The 14,594-nt window shown below is 42.6% G+C and overlaps 1 protein-coding gene across 3 annotated transcripts in view; it reads left to right on the forward strand.

The window, feature by feature from the left end:
- The window catches only part of MDN1 (midasin AAA ATPase 1), a 188,307-nt gene that overhangs the window by 24,635 nt on the left and 149,078 nt on the right, over nt 1-14,594 (forward strand). For all 3 annotated transcript variants that reach the window (XM_030928052.1, XM_030928051.1, XM_030928050.1), the window contains exons 3-9: nt 913-1,137; nt 1,484-1,591; nt 1,737-1,929; nt 5,590-5,832; nt 6,076-6,207; nt 11,459-11,562; nt 14,305-14,419. In XM_030928052.1, coding sequence (XP_030783912.1) covers nt 913-1,137; nt 1,484-1,591; nt 1,737-1,929; nt 5,590-5,832; nt 6,076-6,207; nt 11,459-11,562; nt 14,305-14,419 — 1,120 coding nt within the window. The remainder of the gene's footprint in view (nt 1-912; nt 1,138-1,483; nt 1,592-1,736; nt 1,930-5,589; nt 5,833-6,075; nt 6,208-11,458; nt 11,563-14,304; nt 14,420-14,594) is intronic.

Genomic DNA, 14,594 nt, shown 5'->3' on the forward strand with positions numbered 1-14,594 from the left:
GCTGGAATTACAGGTGTGAGCCACCATACCCAGTCCCGTCTTTTATTTCTGATTTTAGTTCATTCAAATCTTTTTTATCTTAATTAATCTAGCAAAGGGTTTGCAGTTCATTTACTTATTTTGAGACAAGGTCTTGCTCTGTTATCCAGGCTGGAATGCAGTGGCACCTTCATAGTTCATTGTAACCTTGAACCTGGCAAATTATCTTCCAGCTTCAGGCTCCTGAATAAGCTTCAGGCTCCACCATACCCCGCTAATTTTTTTTTATATTTCATAGGAATGAGGTCTCACTATGTTGCCCAGGCTTGTCCTCTTCATTCATTAAGGTGTAACTTAAGCATCTCTTCTTGATTCTCCCCAGATTCAGTTGACTCTTGTGTGTGTATTTCTCTTAGTGTTTCTAAAAGTGGCTGTCTTCCCTTACTAGGCAGCAACTCCTCAAGAAAAGTATCCCTTTGGTTTTGAATCCCAGTTGTTAATACAGTATCTGGCTCATAGAACTGAATAAATGTTTGTTGGAAATGAGTGCCTTTTCCGTTGTAAACACTTACTTTTAAGTACCTCCTACTTTGGTAGGTAATTACTTTAGATTTTTGTATCCTCTTAGTCCGAATTATCTCATGCTGTTGTCCTAGTTCCTGAAATTGAACAGGATACAATTTCAGGACTAGGTAGCTTCAGCATTCACTCCCCTACGTTCTCAGACCTTAGGGAGTTCTGTTCTGTGGTTTGGTCAGAGTAGAGAGATGTGTTCTGTGATATTCCCACCAATCAGTGAAAATATAGATACTCCTTGTTGAAAATAGCTTAAGTTGAAAATGCATTTAATACTCTGATAAACCTATTACAAAGCAGAAAAATTACGTCCAACCATTGTTAAGTTGGGGATGTCTGTATTCTTTGTGTTTGAAGGTTTGCCCTGAGGTATTTCAAGGACACATCCCCAGTCTTTCAAAGACTATTCCTGGAGAGTTCAGATGCTAATCCAGTCCGCTATGGACGTAGGAGGATGAAGCTTCGGGACCTAATGGAAGCAGCCTACAAGTTTCTGCAGCAGGAGCAGTCTGTGTTCCGGGAGCTCTGGGACTGGAGTGTGTGTGTCCCTCTCCTCAGAAGCCATGACACCTTGGTTCGCTGGTGCGTAGCTGGTTTTTTTTGCACTTCTAGTGTGTGGAGTTGTGTGTGTCTCGAGGGAAAGGAAACCATTTAAACTTTGTTAATTTTGTTCTTGTGGCTTTTGGAGTTTTACTTCCTTTCTTTAATCATGTGTCATTGCAGAGGAAAATGAGATGATATGAATGGAGTCTCACCTTTTTCATGTTCCATCAAGTAAATCCATTGTGCCTGATTTGTGTTTTCTGTTCTTAATTGTGTAGTAATAATTGAGATTTCCTTTTCTAGTGTTCAGTTGGCTAGTGAATTTTATTTATTCTTTGTAATTAACTGTAGAAAAACTGACTTTACATACTTTCTTTTTCCCTAGGTATACAGCCAATTGTCTTGCTTTGGTCACCTGTATGAATGAAGAGCACAAGTTATCATTTCTTAAGAAGATATTTAATAGTGATGAATTGATCCATTTCAGGTTGAGGTAAGCGGGAACCTTCGTGGAGGTCTGGCTATAGCGTTTCTTTATTTTTTATTTTTTCTTGGGGCGACAGGCCAGAGGTGACTGCAGGTCTTGCTATCGCACTTCTTAGTGATAAGGTAATTGACGAGACTCTCCTTTCTCTTAGGTTGTTAGAAGAGGCCCAGTTGCAGGATTTGGAGAAGGCCTTGGTTTTGGCCAATCCAGAAGCCTCCCTTTGGTGTAAGGAGAAGGAGCTGCAGTACTTACAGGGACACCTTGTTTCGTCTGACCTCTCCCCTAGGGTGACAGCTGTTTGTGGTGTGGTACTGCCTGGGCAGCCGCCAGCCCCTGGAGAGCTGGTATGTTGGTATCAGTAGAGGGTGTGTCCCCTTCCCCCTACTAAACACTGAGTGTGCTCTGTCTTTGGCTGGGCTCTATGTACCAGGTGTGAAATAAATTAATTTGTTAAATTGCTACTCCATTTTTGGAAGTATTCAGGGAGAAATTAAAAAAAAATTAATCTTGGGCTTTTCCCCTGATATTCCCACTGTTCTTGTTTTTATTTTTTGTTAATTTTTTAAATTATAGAAATGGGGTCTCACTATGTTGTCTGTGCCACTCTGGAACTCCTGGCCTCAAGGGATCGTGCCACCTCAGCCTCCCAAAGTGTTGGGATTACAGGCATGAGCCACTGCACCCAGCCTGTCCCTGTTTAATATGACGTTAGAAACTAATGGTGCCTATGTGATGCCTTTCACTTGAGCAGAGCTCATCCATATATTTTCTTGTTTGCTTACTGCAAAAACTGTGAAGTTCTGTAGCACATGTTAGGATCCTATGTTGATGTAATTCAAAGGCAGAATTACTTGCTGGAGACCTTTGGACTGTTCTGTGGCAAAGACAGGCCTAGGTCTAGAGATAACTCCCAGCAGCCTCTTCTTTCAGAACTATCTCATTGTGTGAGAGTCCGGTAGCTAGTGAACGTCCTCTCTGCCATATGCAGCAAGCTTCTTTCCACGAGTGGCTTGAGACCAGAGACCATACTTGAACAGGCTTATAGATCATAAATCTGGCACTATTGGGTACCAGTCTCTTTTTTCCATAGCAGTCTTCAGTCAGTTGTCACTTTGTCTGATGGTCAGGCTGGAGTGCAAGTGCAGTGGCATAACCTCGGCTCAGTGCAACCTCCACCTCCCAGGTTCAAGTGATTCTTCTGCCCCAGCCTCCCGAGTAGCTGGGATTACAGGTGCCCCCCACCACGCCTGGCTAATTTTTTGTATTTTTAGTTGAGACGGAATTTCACTCTGTTGGCCAGCGTGGTCTTGAGCGCCTGACCTGGTGATCCACCTGCCTCAGACTGCCAAAGTGCTGAGATTACAGGTGTGCCCAGCCCACCCACTTTTCTTCTTGGAATAAGTTCTGGGTCATTTCTTGAACCATCAGTTGGGTTCTGGTCAGTAGTATTAAAAAAATTGAGTGTAATATACATATAGGAAAATGCACATTGTCATAAGTGTAGTCAGTGATTATTCATAAACTTCATATAAATAACACCAAACACCCAGTACTTCCAAAGCTCTTTGTGTTTTTTTCTAGTTATGAAGACCTGTCCCCTTCCCCACTCCCTCCCTCTTTATCGTAACCAGTATCCCACGTATCCTGTAACCAGTATCCCAACCTAGATTATGTTTAGGGCATTAGGATTTTAACATAGGGAAGGATTCTGGTTAGAATGGCCCTGCTGCTGGTTAGCACTGGGGACGCTGGGGCCGAAGTGCAGGGTAGAGTTGCGCCTGCCTGCTAAATTTTTGAGAGGGACAGCCCTGAGGAAAGTTCAAGAGCTTCTAGCTCTGAATTTCTTTTAGTCCTCACGTGTTTTTAGGTAACCAGCCATATTTGAGAACTTACTACCCCTTAAAAGTTATAAATCATTCCCCTTTTCCCCCATGTATATTGGATGCATTGTTATTATTTAAAAAATATAAAAATTTTGATACATTTACCATGTTAACATTTTTAACTTTACACATTAGTTCACATTGTTTTTGCTTTTGTTTTTGTTTTTGTTTTTTTTTTTTTTGAGACGGAGTCTGGCTCTGTCTCCCAGGCTGGAGCGCAGTGGCCAGATCTCAGCTCACTGCAAGCTCCGCCTCCCGGGTTCACGCCATTCTCCTGCCTCAGCCTCCCGAGTAGCTGGGACTACAGGCGCCCGCCATCTTGCCCGGCTAGTTTTTTTGTATTTTTTTTAGTAGAGATGGGGTTTCACCCTGTTAGCCAGGATGGTCTCGATCTCCTGACCTCGTGATCCTCCTGTCTCGGTCTCCCAAAGTGCTGGGATAACAGGCTTGAGCCACCGCGCCTGGCCCACATTGTTATTTAACCAGTCTCTAGAAAAATTTTTTAGTTTTTTGAGACGGGGTCTCACTGTGTTGCCCAGGCTGGAGTGCAGTGCTGTGATTGTAACTCACTCTAACTTCAAACTCCTAGGCTCAAGGGGTCCTCCCACCTCAGCCTCCTGAGTGTGTGCCAGCATGCCTGGCTAATTTTTAAATTTTTTGTAGCGACAGTCTCACTATGTTGTCCAGGCTAGTCTTGAACTCCTAGTCTCAAGCCATCCTCCCTCCTCAGCCTCCCAAAGTGCTGGAATTACAGGTATAAGCCAGCCACCACATCTGACTGAGAATGTTTTTGTCTTGCAGAGCTGAAATTCTTTCTCATTAAACTTACTGGGTGCATTTTAATATTCTTTTTTACTTTTTGTTACAGAAAATGTCACACATATTCCAAAGTAGAAAGAATGGTGTAGTGAATACCCATGGACCTGATGGACCTGGGTATTCAATGATTATCAGTTACCTTTCGTTTATATTTCTGCATGACTTCCTCACATTATATTACTTAGAAGCAAATACCAGGCATCATACTATTTTATATGAAAATATTTCAGTTATATACTGAATATATATATATATATAGAGAGAGAGAGAGATATACATAGAGATATATATATTTCTCTCTCTAAAGGAAACAAACTTAAAAAATAACCCTGGTACTGTTATTATACCTAAAAAAAAAGAAAAATTATAAGATATCCTCTCAGTGTCTATATTTCCCTGATTGTCTCCTAAATGTATTTGTGATCTCAGATGGGAAATCCTAGAATATGGAGAAAGAAAGAAAAGAAAAATCCAACAGTAATAGATGTGGTTTGCACTTCCCCACCTTTGTGCATCAGCTTTTTTGGCTACTTAAACTTTGGAAGACTTTCTTACATTTGCCAACAAATTCTGCTTCCCTACTTCCCACGGCATCCCTTACCCCCAGTAAAATGGAAAGGGAAAAAAAAATCAGATCCTTGCTTTATTTTAATTTTTATTTATTTATTTATTTATTTGAGACTGAGTTTCGCTTTTGTTGCCCAGCTGGAGTGCAGTGGCACGATCTTGGCCCACTGCAGCCTCCGCCTTCTGGGTTCAAGTGATTCTCCAGCCTCAGCTTCCCGAGTAGCTGGGATTACAGGCATATGCCACCACGTCCAGCTAATGTTTTTGCATTTTTAGTAGAGACCGGGTTTCACCACGTTGGCCAGGCTGATCTCGAACTCCTGACTTTAAGTGATCCACTTGCCTTGGCTTCACAGAGTACTGGGATTATAGGCATGAGCTACTACACCTGGCCCCTTGCTTTATTTTTAAAAATAAAAATTTGTTTATTTTTAGAGTCGGGGTCTCTTTGTGTCACCCAGGCTGGAGTGCAGTGGTGTGATCATGGCTTACTATCCTTGAACTCCTGGCATGAAATGATACTGCCACCTCAGCACTTCCAGTAGCTGAGACTGGGCATGGGCCACCATGCCGAAGAGATCTTTAGATGACATACCTCTTGTTTTTATAGTTTTGGTACTACTAATTTGCTTACAGAGGTTTGTGTAAGGTTAGTAGAAGGCTTACGGTAGAAATTAACTTGTGTTCCTTGGGGGAAGAACTCTTCTTGACATGGCTTTTGTCTTGCCTCTTTAGGGTGGTGATAGGAGTTCTTCACGTGAACAGGAGCTGGCACTTAGGACTTATGTGCTGGTTGAGTCTGTCTGCAAAAATCTGCAGACCCTGGCTATGGCGGTTGCTTCTCAGAATGCTGTGTTGTTGGAAGGACCAATAGGATGCGGCAAAACTTCCTTAGTTGAATATTTAGCTGCAATGACAGGTAGAACGAAGCCTCCTCAGCTTCTCAAAGTCCAGCTTGGAGATCAGACTGACAGTAAGGTAATAAGGAAATGTTAAGTTTTGGTGGCTTGTCATGCTTGTAAATATTTGCATTAAAATATTGCGTTTGCTAAGGGAATATAAGAATAGTTATTGGTCTTGCTTATAACTGTTGGGGCCAACCTATGTAAACCTCAAGTGCCTACTTATACTTACATATAGAATATTAACAGTTAATCAAAGGGTGTAGCATTGCCACTACAGGTATGGTTTTTCAGTAATTACTTTATCTTCTTTCTGCAGATGCTTTTGGGGATGTATCGTTGCACAGATGTTCCTGGAGAGTTTGTGTGGCAGCCTGGCACCCTGACACAGGCAGCCACAATGGGCCACTGGATCCTTCTGGAGGATATTGACTATGCCCCTTTAGACGTGGTATGTCGTCTCAGGAAATTCATTGTCCCTTAATGTATTTTCCTGTCTTGGAAAAGCATTTTGTTAATAGTGATTCTGGTTGATGATTTAAACAGAAATGTATTTGATTAGACATACTATGTTGCAGGTGCTTCATGGTTACTTACCTGATCTGATTTGTGGTCCTGAATTACTTGACTGGTTTCTTTTTTGATAGAGAATCTATAAAATTTTGGTTGTGCTGTTTCCTATAGTAGTTAAATATGTGACCAGTTTCACAGTAGTATTTTCCTCCTCTAATTGAATATGAGATCAATTTTTTCTAAGAATAGTTCTGGTTTGGAACATCTCAGCCATGTTACAGGTACATTGAGAACTTTTCAGATCCTGCTTCTTAGCTGTGGTAGCTGCAGAGCAGTGGGCTGAGGACAAGTGAAGGAGGAGATGATGTAATAAGACTGTGCTTGCCTTTGTTTCATTAAGAAAAATATGCTGGATGTATTTTTTGGTTTGTAAGAAGACCACTTCTATATGTATGAAATTAGCCATTGAGACAATCCATGAGGCCTCTGTATTCTGAAAAGTGACAAAAAATGTATTGCAGGATGAAATATTCTTCCTTTGGACACATTTTTCCTGAGATTGGTTTTACGTTTCTTTTCTTTTTTTTTTTTTTTGAGACGGAGTCTCGCTCTGTCGCCCAGGCTGAAGTGCAGTGGCGCGATCTCCACTCACTGCAAGCTCCGCCTCCCGGGTTCACGCCATTCTCCTGCCTCAGCCTCCCATGTAGCTGGGACTACAGGCGCCTGCCACTGCACCCGGCTAATTTTTGTATTTTTAGTAGAGACGGGGTTTCACCGTGTTAGCCAGGATGGTCTCGATCTCCTGACCTCATGATCCACCCGTCTCGGCCTCCCAAAGTGCTGGGATTACAGGTGTGAGCCACCACGCCCGGCAGTTTTAATTTTCTTTTTTCTTTTTCTTTTTAATGTGAGACAGAGTCTTGCTCTGTTGGCCAGGCTGGAGTGCAGTAGCACGATCTCGGCTCACTGCAACCTCTGTCTTCCGGGCTCAAACAATTCTGCCTCAGCCTCCCAAGTAGCTGGGATTACATGCATGTTCCTCCATGGCCAGCTAATTTTTGTATTTTTAGTAGAGACGGGGTTTCACCATGTTGGCCAGGCCGGTCATGAACTCCTGACTTCAGGTAATCGGCCCGCCTCGGCCTCCCAAAGTGCTGGGATTACAGGTGTGAGCCACCGCGCCTGGCCAGTTTTAATTTTCTTTTAAGGTGAACCCGCTCAAATGAATTGTGTATAGACTTTTCTGTCTTGGATATGAGAGAACGAGAGAGAGAGAGAGAGAGAGAGAGAGAGAGAGAGAGTGAGTGTGTGTGTGTGTGTGTGTGTTTAGGGAGAGATGAAGGGGAAGGAATAGCTGAAAATAAGTGTGTATGTTATATCAGTGTTTTAGAGTATAATGAAGCAAAGGTGTTCTGGGGATATTGGCCTAGATAGGGCCTCACAGTTTGATCACTGTGTTCTGGTGTCTTAATGTTCACTTCTACAGGGCTGGAAACTCAGTTTTAAGAAGCCCAGAGCCAAGGCTAACTCCTACCAATGAGACTTAAAAATAAAACTGAGATGTAAACTACAGGGCAGTTGAAAAATATTTGTTGAGTTTTTTTCCTTTTTAGTGCCCTTCGTCTTGGGCAGTTTTTTTCAGATACCAGGTTATCTGGGAAGTCACTGGTTTACTTATTTTTATTTTTATTATTATTTTTAATTATTATTATTCTTTTTGGACAGAGTCTTGCTCTTCTCGCCCAGCCTGGAGTGCAGTGGTGCAATCTTGGCTTATTGCAACCTCTGCCTCTTGGTTTCAAGCAATCCTCCCGCCTCAACCTCCCCAGTAGCTGGAATTACAATGTGTGCCACCATGCCCGGTATTTCTTTTAGTAGAGATGAGGTTTCACCTTGTTGGCCCGGCGGGTCTCAAAATTCCTGACCCCAAGTGATCTGCCTGCCTTGGCCTCTTAAAGTGCTAGGATTACAGGCGTGAGCCACCATGCTTGTCCAATTTTTATTTTTGTCTTTTGAGACAGAGTCTCCCTCTGTCACCCAGGTTGGAATGCAGTGGTGTGACCTTGGCTCATTGTAACCTCCGTGTCCTGGGTACAAGTGATTCTCGTGCCCCAGCCTCCCAAGTAGCTGGGATTATAGGCACACACCTTCACACCTGGCTAATTTGTGTGTTTTTTTTGTAGCGATGGGATTTCACCATGTTGGCCAGGCTGGTTTCCATCTCCTCACCTCAAGTGATCTGCTGCCTCTGCCTCTCAGAGTGCTGGGATTACAGGCATGAGCCACTGTGTCAGGCTGTCAATAGGTTTATGAATGTCTGTGCACATTGTGCAGATTTTTCAGATGCTCTTACTGTTTTGTTTTTTCCAGAACTTCTCAGCTCATAGGTGACCCATTATCATTTTAAAGTAGCTTTTACAGACCTCATTCAGGGTAATTTTCTTTAAATGCAAGTTTTGGAGTACGTTGGAATTGCTTGTATATTATTTTGGGCTTCTCTTTCAGCTCCTAGCCATGTATAAAATAATGATGCTTAAAATATTATGTCTGATATTTTAGAACCCTCTTATTTGCCTCTCTGCTCTTCTCACTTTTTTTTTCTTTTCTTTTGAAACTTCTATAAACTCACAACTCCTGGATCCATATGTCTAGTCTACACTTTGTTTTTTGTTGTTGTTGTTGTTATTTAGTTTTTATTTCATAACTATAAACTTAACTCTGCTATCCAATGAGATGTAGAGGGGAATAAGAAAATATGGAACCCAGAGAACTGCAGTGAGAGCACAAAGATTATAGCCTACTGCAAGCAAATGGAGTGGAGGGTGCTCTTATAGGCTGTAGAAGGAATGGGTAAGAGACGACACAATTTTTTTTTTTTGAGATGGAATCTCGTTGGAGTGCAGTGGCGCGATCTCAGCTCACCACAGCCTCTGCCTCCCGGGCTCAGGCTTCAGCCTCCCAAGTAGCTGGGACTACAGGTGTGTGCTGCCACACCCAGCTAATTTTTGTATTTTTAGTAGAGATGGGGTTTCACCATGTTGGCCAGGCTGGTCTTGAATGCCTTACCCCAGGTGATCTGCCCACCTCACCCTCCCAAAGTGCTGGCATTACAGGCGTGAGCCACCGCACCTGGCCCCACAGGTTAAATTTATTAGAGTTGTCCCAGTCAGCAGTGGTGATCTTCTTGTTGGTCTTGCTATTCCTGGACCCAGAACGCTCCATGGCCTCCACAATATTCATACCTTCTTTCACCTTGCTAAAGACCAAATGCTTACTATCCAACCACACAGTCTTGACTCTACAGATGAAAAACTGGGAACCATTTGTATAGGTTCCAGCATTTGCCATGGACAAGATGCCAGGGTCTTTATGCTTCAGGATGAAGTTCTTATAATGAAATTTTTCCCTGTAGATGGACTTGATGCAGGTGCCATTAGGGGGTGTGACATCACCACCCTGACACTTAAACCCTGGAATAATTCTGTGAAAGCAGGAACCCTTATAACCAAATCCTTTCTCTCCATTGCTTAGCATGAAAGTTCTTGCTGTCTTTCAAAACTTGTCTGCAAACAGCTCAAAGGAAATGTGGCCCAAGGGCTCATCCTCATGGTGATGTTGAAGAACATAGTGGGGTTGACTGTGTCCAGTGGCAGGGGGCTCCAGGAGTGGCAGTGTCTGCAAAGTGGGCTAGTCCACATTCTTAAAAAAATCTCTACTTGCATGCCCATTGCCAGCACAAGTTCAAGATGTCCAAATTGGACTTGTTTTCTTTTTTTTTAAATCGCCTTTTCTTAAGCACAAACAAAGAAAACCAGAAACAAAACCTATTATGGCAAAAAAAAATAAAAATTGTTAGGGTCAAAAACCACTTTGCCGGCTGGGCGCGGTGGCTCACGCCTGTAATCCCAGCACTTTGGAAGGCTGAGGTGGGCAGATCACTTGAGGTCAGGAGTTTGAGACCAGCCTGGTCAACATGGTGAAACCTTGTCTCTACCAAAAAAAGAAAAAAAATACAAATATTCGCCGGGCATGGTGGCACATGCTTGTAATCCCAGCTACTTGGGAGGCTGAGGTGGGAGGATTGCTTGAACCCGAGAGTCAGAGGCTGCAGTGAGCTGAGATCACACCACTGCACTTCAGCCTGGGCCACAGAGTGAGACTCCATCTCAAGACAAACAAAAACCCCACCACTTTGTAGTGGGCAAAAGAAAACAAAAGGAACACCTTTTCTAACACAAGTTACCACTCTAAACCCTAGACACCTCTTCCTCCTCTCTCGTTCAGTTAGTCTCCATATAGTTTATTGCCTTTTCCTTACCTCTTTATTCGTTCTTGTCCCATTGTCTTAGCACTGGCTTATTTTAACTACCTATCTGTCTTGCCTTTGTTATCTGAATAGTGTCCTTTTTGACCGTTTTTCCTCCAGGCTAGCTCCTTTCCAAATTGCTACACAGTTGATTTTCTAAAATAAAAAATGGAATTATTTCTTTTCTTTTCAGCCTAAAAGCCTCTCGATAACACTTATGCAAAAGTTCAAAGCCCTTAGCTCAGCACAGGAAGCCTTTTATTACTTATCTCTAAGACTCACATCTTTCTGCTGCTTCTTATGCACATTCTACCCTAAACAAAACAGAAATCTTGTGCCATGGCTTTTAGGCTTCTCAATTTTTTAAAAATGCACGTGCATACTTCTGCCTGAAGTGTATGTACCAGTTCTCTTTCACCAAACCTGGTTAATTTCTGCTCATTCTTCTTTAAAGATTCAGCAAATGTCACTGCCTCTGAGAAGACTTCACTGCCCTGCTTCTAAATCATTCTGTTCTGATTCAGAACCCCTTCTATCTTTACATATGACTTTGTATACTCTTGGGGTACACCGATTGTGCTGTGTGGGAATTTGCATGCCTTCCCTCTCCCATCAGCCTCTAGGCTGTAAAGCCTCGGTCCTGTCTGTATTCTTGTATCTTGCTTGGCTGTGATCCACAGGAGGCACTCGTGAATGTCGAGTGTATAAATTGTGCTGGAGTGTAGGAGAGTCAGACATTCCTGCTTGCATATTGACTCCAGCTTGGACTAGGAGAGCTGAAGTTTCCTCTAAGGGTCTGTCTGTCATTTTGAGAGAGGGTTGTTTTGTTTTGATTACTTTTGTCTTAATAGCTGTACTTTATCAGTGCGGTTATCTGATTTAGGTTTCTGTGCTGATCCCTCTCTTGGAGAATGGAGATCTCTTGATTCCTGGCCGAGGTGACTGTCTGAAAGTGGCATCTGGATTTCAGTTTTTTGCAACCAGGAGGTATGTACTAGTAACCTTTCTGTTTTCACTCTGGAGCCACTTACTCATAAGTCTGCATGCTGAGCCAGAAGTCCTGTAATAGAGTTCTCTGGGTCTACTTCGAGCAAGGTTAGTTGGAAGTGGTAACAGGTCTAACCTTCCCATTCCTGATTATTTTTAATGAAGATAATTTGCAAACTAAGAGGTTCCCCCCCGACTTAAAAATAAGTAACCATTTTAAAACACTTCACCTTATTTCATGTTTTAAAAAATAATCAGAGGTGAGGTTATTGTCAGATAGACCAGGTTTTGAGTCATGACACTGGTACTTAGTACCTACGTATACCTTGTCTGGTTATGATGGGGTTAATAATACCTTCTTCAAATGGTGGCTGTAAAGAATAAGTGAAATGACTCCTACTAAAGACCTGTCACAATAAATGCCCAGTTAATGGCTGGCCATGATGGTGATAATGATAGGTAGATTTCAGGCAATTGAAAAATTAATTGGCTATAAGCATGAACAAAGGCAAGAAAACTGAACATGCTTAGTATATATTCCTGCCTACATTTTAAAATTACCTTAAGGCAGTAGTTTATTTCTTACTGCTAGTCTATACCTGCACAGCTTCTTCAATGTCTTTAAATGCCCATGAGTGAAACTAACATCATTCTATAGTTAATTGATTATATTAGTGTTTACCTCAGTTAAACATTCACTTCTATATGGAGTGTTTAGCTAACCCGATATTACTCAAGGAATACCTTCCTAGACCCAATTACTCTTTTTTTTTCCTTGAAATGGGGTCTCACTGTGTTGCCCAAGCTGTTCTTGAACTTCTGTGCTCAAGCAGTGTTCCCAGCACAGCCTCCCAAGTAGCTGAAACTACAGGCACATGCCTGTGTGCCCAGCTGACCCTGTTACTTTTTTTTTTTTTTTTTTTTTTTTGAGATGGAGTCTTGTTTCGTTGCCCAGGCTGGAGTGCAGTGGTGTGATCTTGGCTCACTGCAACCTCTGCCTCTTGGATTCAAGCAATTCTCCTACCTCAACCTCCCAAGTAGTTGGGATTACAGGCACCTGCCACCACACCTGGCTAATTTTTGTATTTTTAGTAGAGACGGGGTTTCACCATGTTGACCATGCTGGTCTCGATCTCCTGACTTCATGATCTGTTGCCTTGGCCTCCCAGAGTGCTGGGATTACAGGCATGAGCCACCGTGCCCGGCCCAATCCTGTTACTTTTGTTTTATACATTTATTTCATTTTTAGAGACAGTGTTTTGCTTTGTACCCAGGCTGGAATGCAGTGGCTTAATCAAATCTTACTGTAACCACAAACTCCTGGGCTCAAGTGATCCTCCTGCCTCAGCCTCTTGAGTAGCTAGGACTACAGGTGTGCACCACCATGCCTGGCTAAAAACTTTTTTTTTTTTTCAAGAGATGGGATCTCGCTGCATTGCCCAGGCTGGTGTTGAACTCCTGGACTCAAGCAGTCCTTCCACTGTGGCCTCCTAAGTGTTGTTATGACAGGCATGAGCCACTGTATCTGGCACTGTTAGTTTTGAGAGACCTTGATTTTTAATTTTATTTAATTAATTTTTTTTGAGACCGAGTCTCACTCTGTCGCCCAGGCTGTAGTGTAGTGGCATGATTTGGCTCACTGCAACCTCTACCTCCTGGGTTCAAGCGATTCTTGTGCCTCAGTCTCCCAGGTAGCTGGGACTACAGGCGCACGCCACGATGCCTCATTGTTGTGTTTCTAGTAGAGACAGGGTTTTTGCCATGTCGCCCAGGCTGGTCTCAAACTTCTGGCCTCAAGCAATCCATCTGCCTCAGCCTCTGAAAGTGCTGAGATTACAGGTGTGAGCCACCACGCCCGTCTTATTTTATGTTTTGTTTTGTTTTTTTTTTTTAGAGATGAGGCCTTAATTTGTTGCCCAGGCTGGTCTCGAACTCCTGGGCTCAAGCGATCTTCCTGCTTTGACCTCCCAAAGTTCTGGAACTGCTGACATGAGCCACTGAGCTTGGCTGACCTTAATTTTATTTATAGAGACAGTGAAGTTCTTCCCTGGTAGATTCAAACACTTCCCAGAAAGACCTGGGACATCGTGGAAAGATGTTAGACAAACTTTTGATCTGATAAACTTGAATTCAATTTTCAGTTCTGCCATTTTCAGTTACAGTTGAGTGTATAAGGGCCATTCTTTCCTTCTCTTCCATTTATGTCAGAAGAAAGGAATGGCATCTTCCTCTCAGGAGAGTTATGAGAACTAAGTGGCTTATGCATAAGCATGTACCTTCCCCAGAGTGTATGTGTAATGTATATTCCTTCTCTACTTTTTTCTCTTCTGGAAATTTTTAATGGTTTTAAGTACTGTAGCTTCTGGTAACAAGCAGTGAACTTAATGTTAATGCTATGAGCCTTAGATTATGCTTTCTCTTTCCTGAAGGTATTTATGTCTTAAGGAAGAGGAACCTATCATTGAAATAAAAACATTTACTTTGTAGAATTATTTGCAGTGATTTGAAAATTTTGATTAACGCACTATCACTGCTTCTTAGGAGAAGAGCCAAACATGGGTTAACTATCAGCCTTTCATTTGTCATCTGCCCGGTAAGCCCAACAGTGTAGCATCTGGAAACAGAAGGGATTGTGAATATTTTTCCTATGTGAGACAGTGTACAGCAAGTAATATCCAAAGGTGCAATTCAGGATTAACATTTGGAATTTTGTGTGACTGTGTTTTTTATTTTGAAACATAGACTCTTGAGCTGTGGAGGAAATTGGTATCGACCGCTAAACAGTCATGCTACTTTGCTAGACAAATATTGGACCAAAATTCACCTGGATAACCTGGATAAGCGAGAACTGAATGAGGTATGTGGGTCTTAGAAAGTATCAATGCTGGCCGGGCACGGTGGCTCCCGCCTGTAATCCCAGCACTTTGGGAGGCCGAGGTGGGCAGATCACAAGGTCAGGAGGTAGAGATCATCCTGGCTAACACGGTGAAGCCCCGTCTGTACTAAAAATACAAAAAATAAGCCGGGTGTGG

This window comes from Rhinopithecus roxellana, chromosome 4 (assembly GCF_007565055.1).
Source record: "Rhinopithecus roxellana isolate Shanxi Qingling chromosome 4, ASM756505v1, whole genome shotgun sequence".
NCBI classification, from domain to species: Eukaryota; Metazoa; Chordata; class Mammalia; order Primates; family Cercopithecidae; genus Rhinopithecus; species Rhinopithecus roxellana.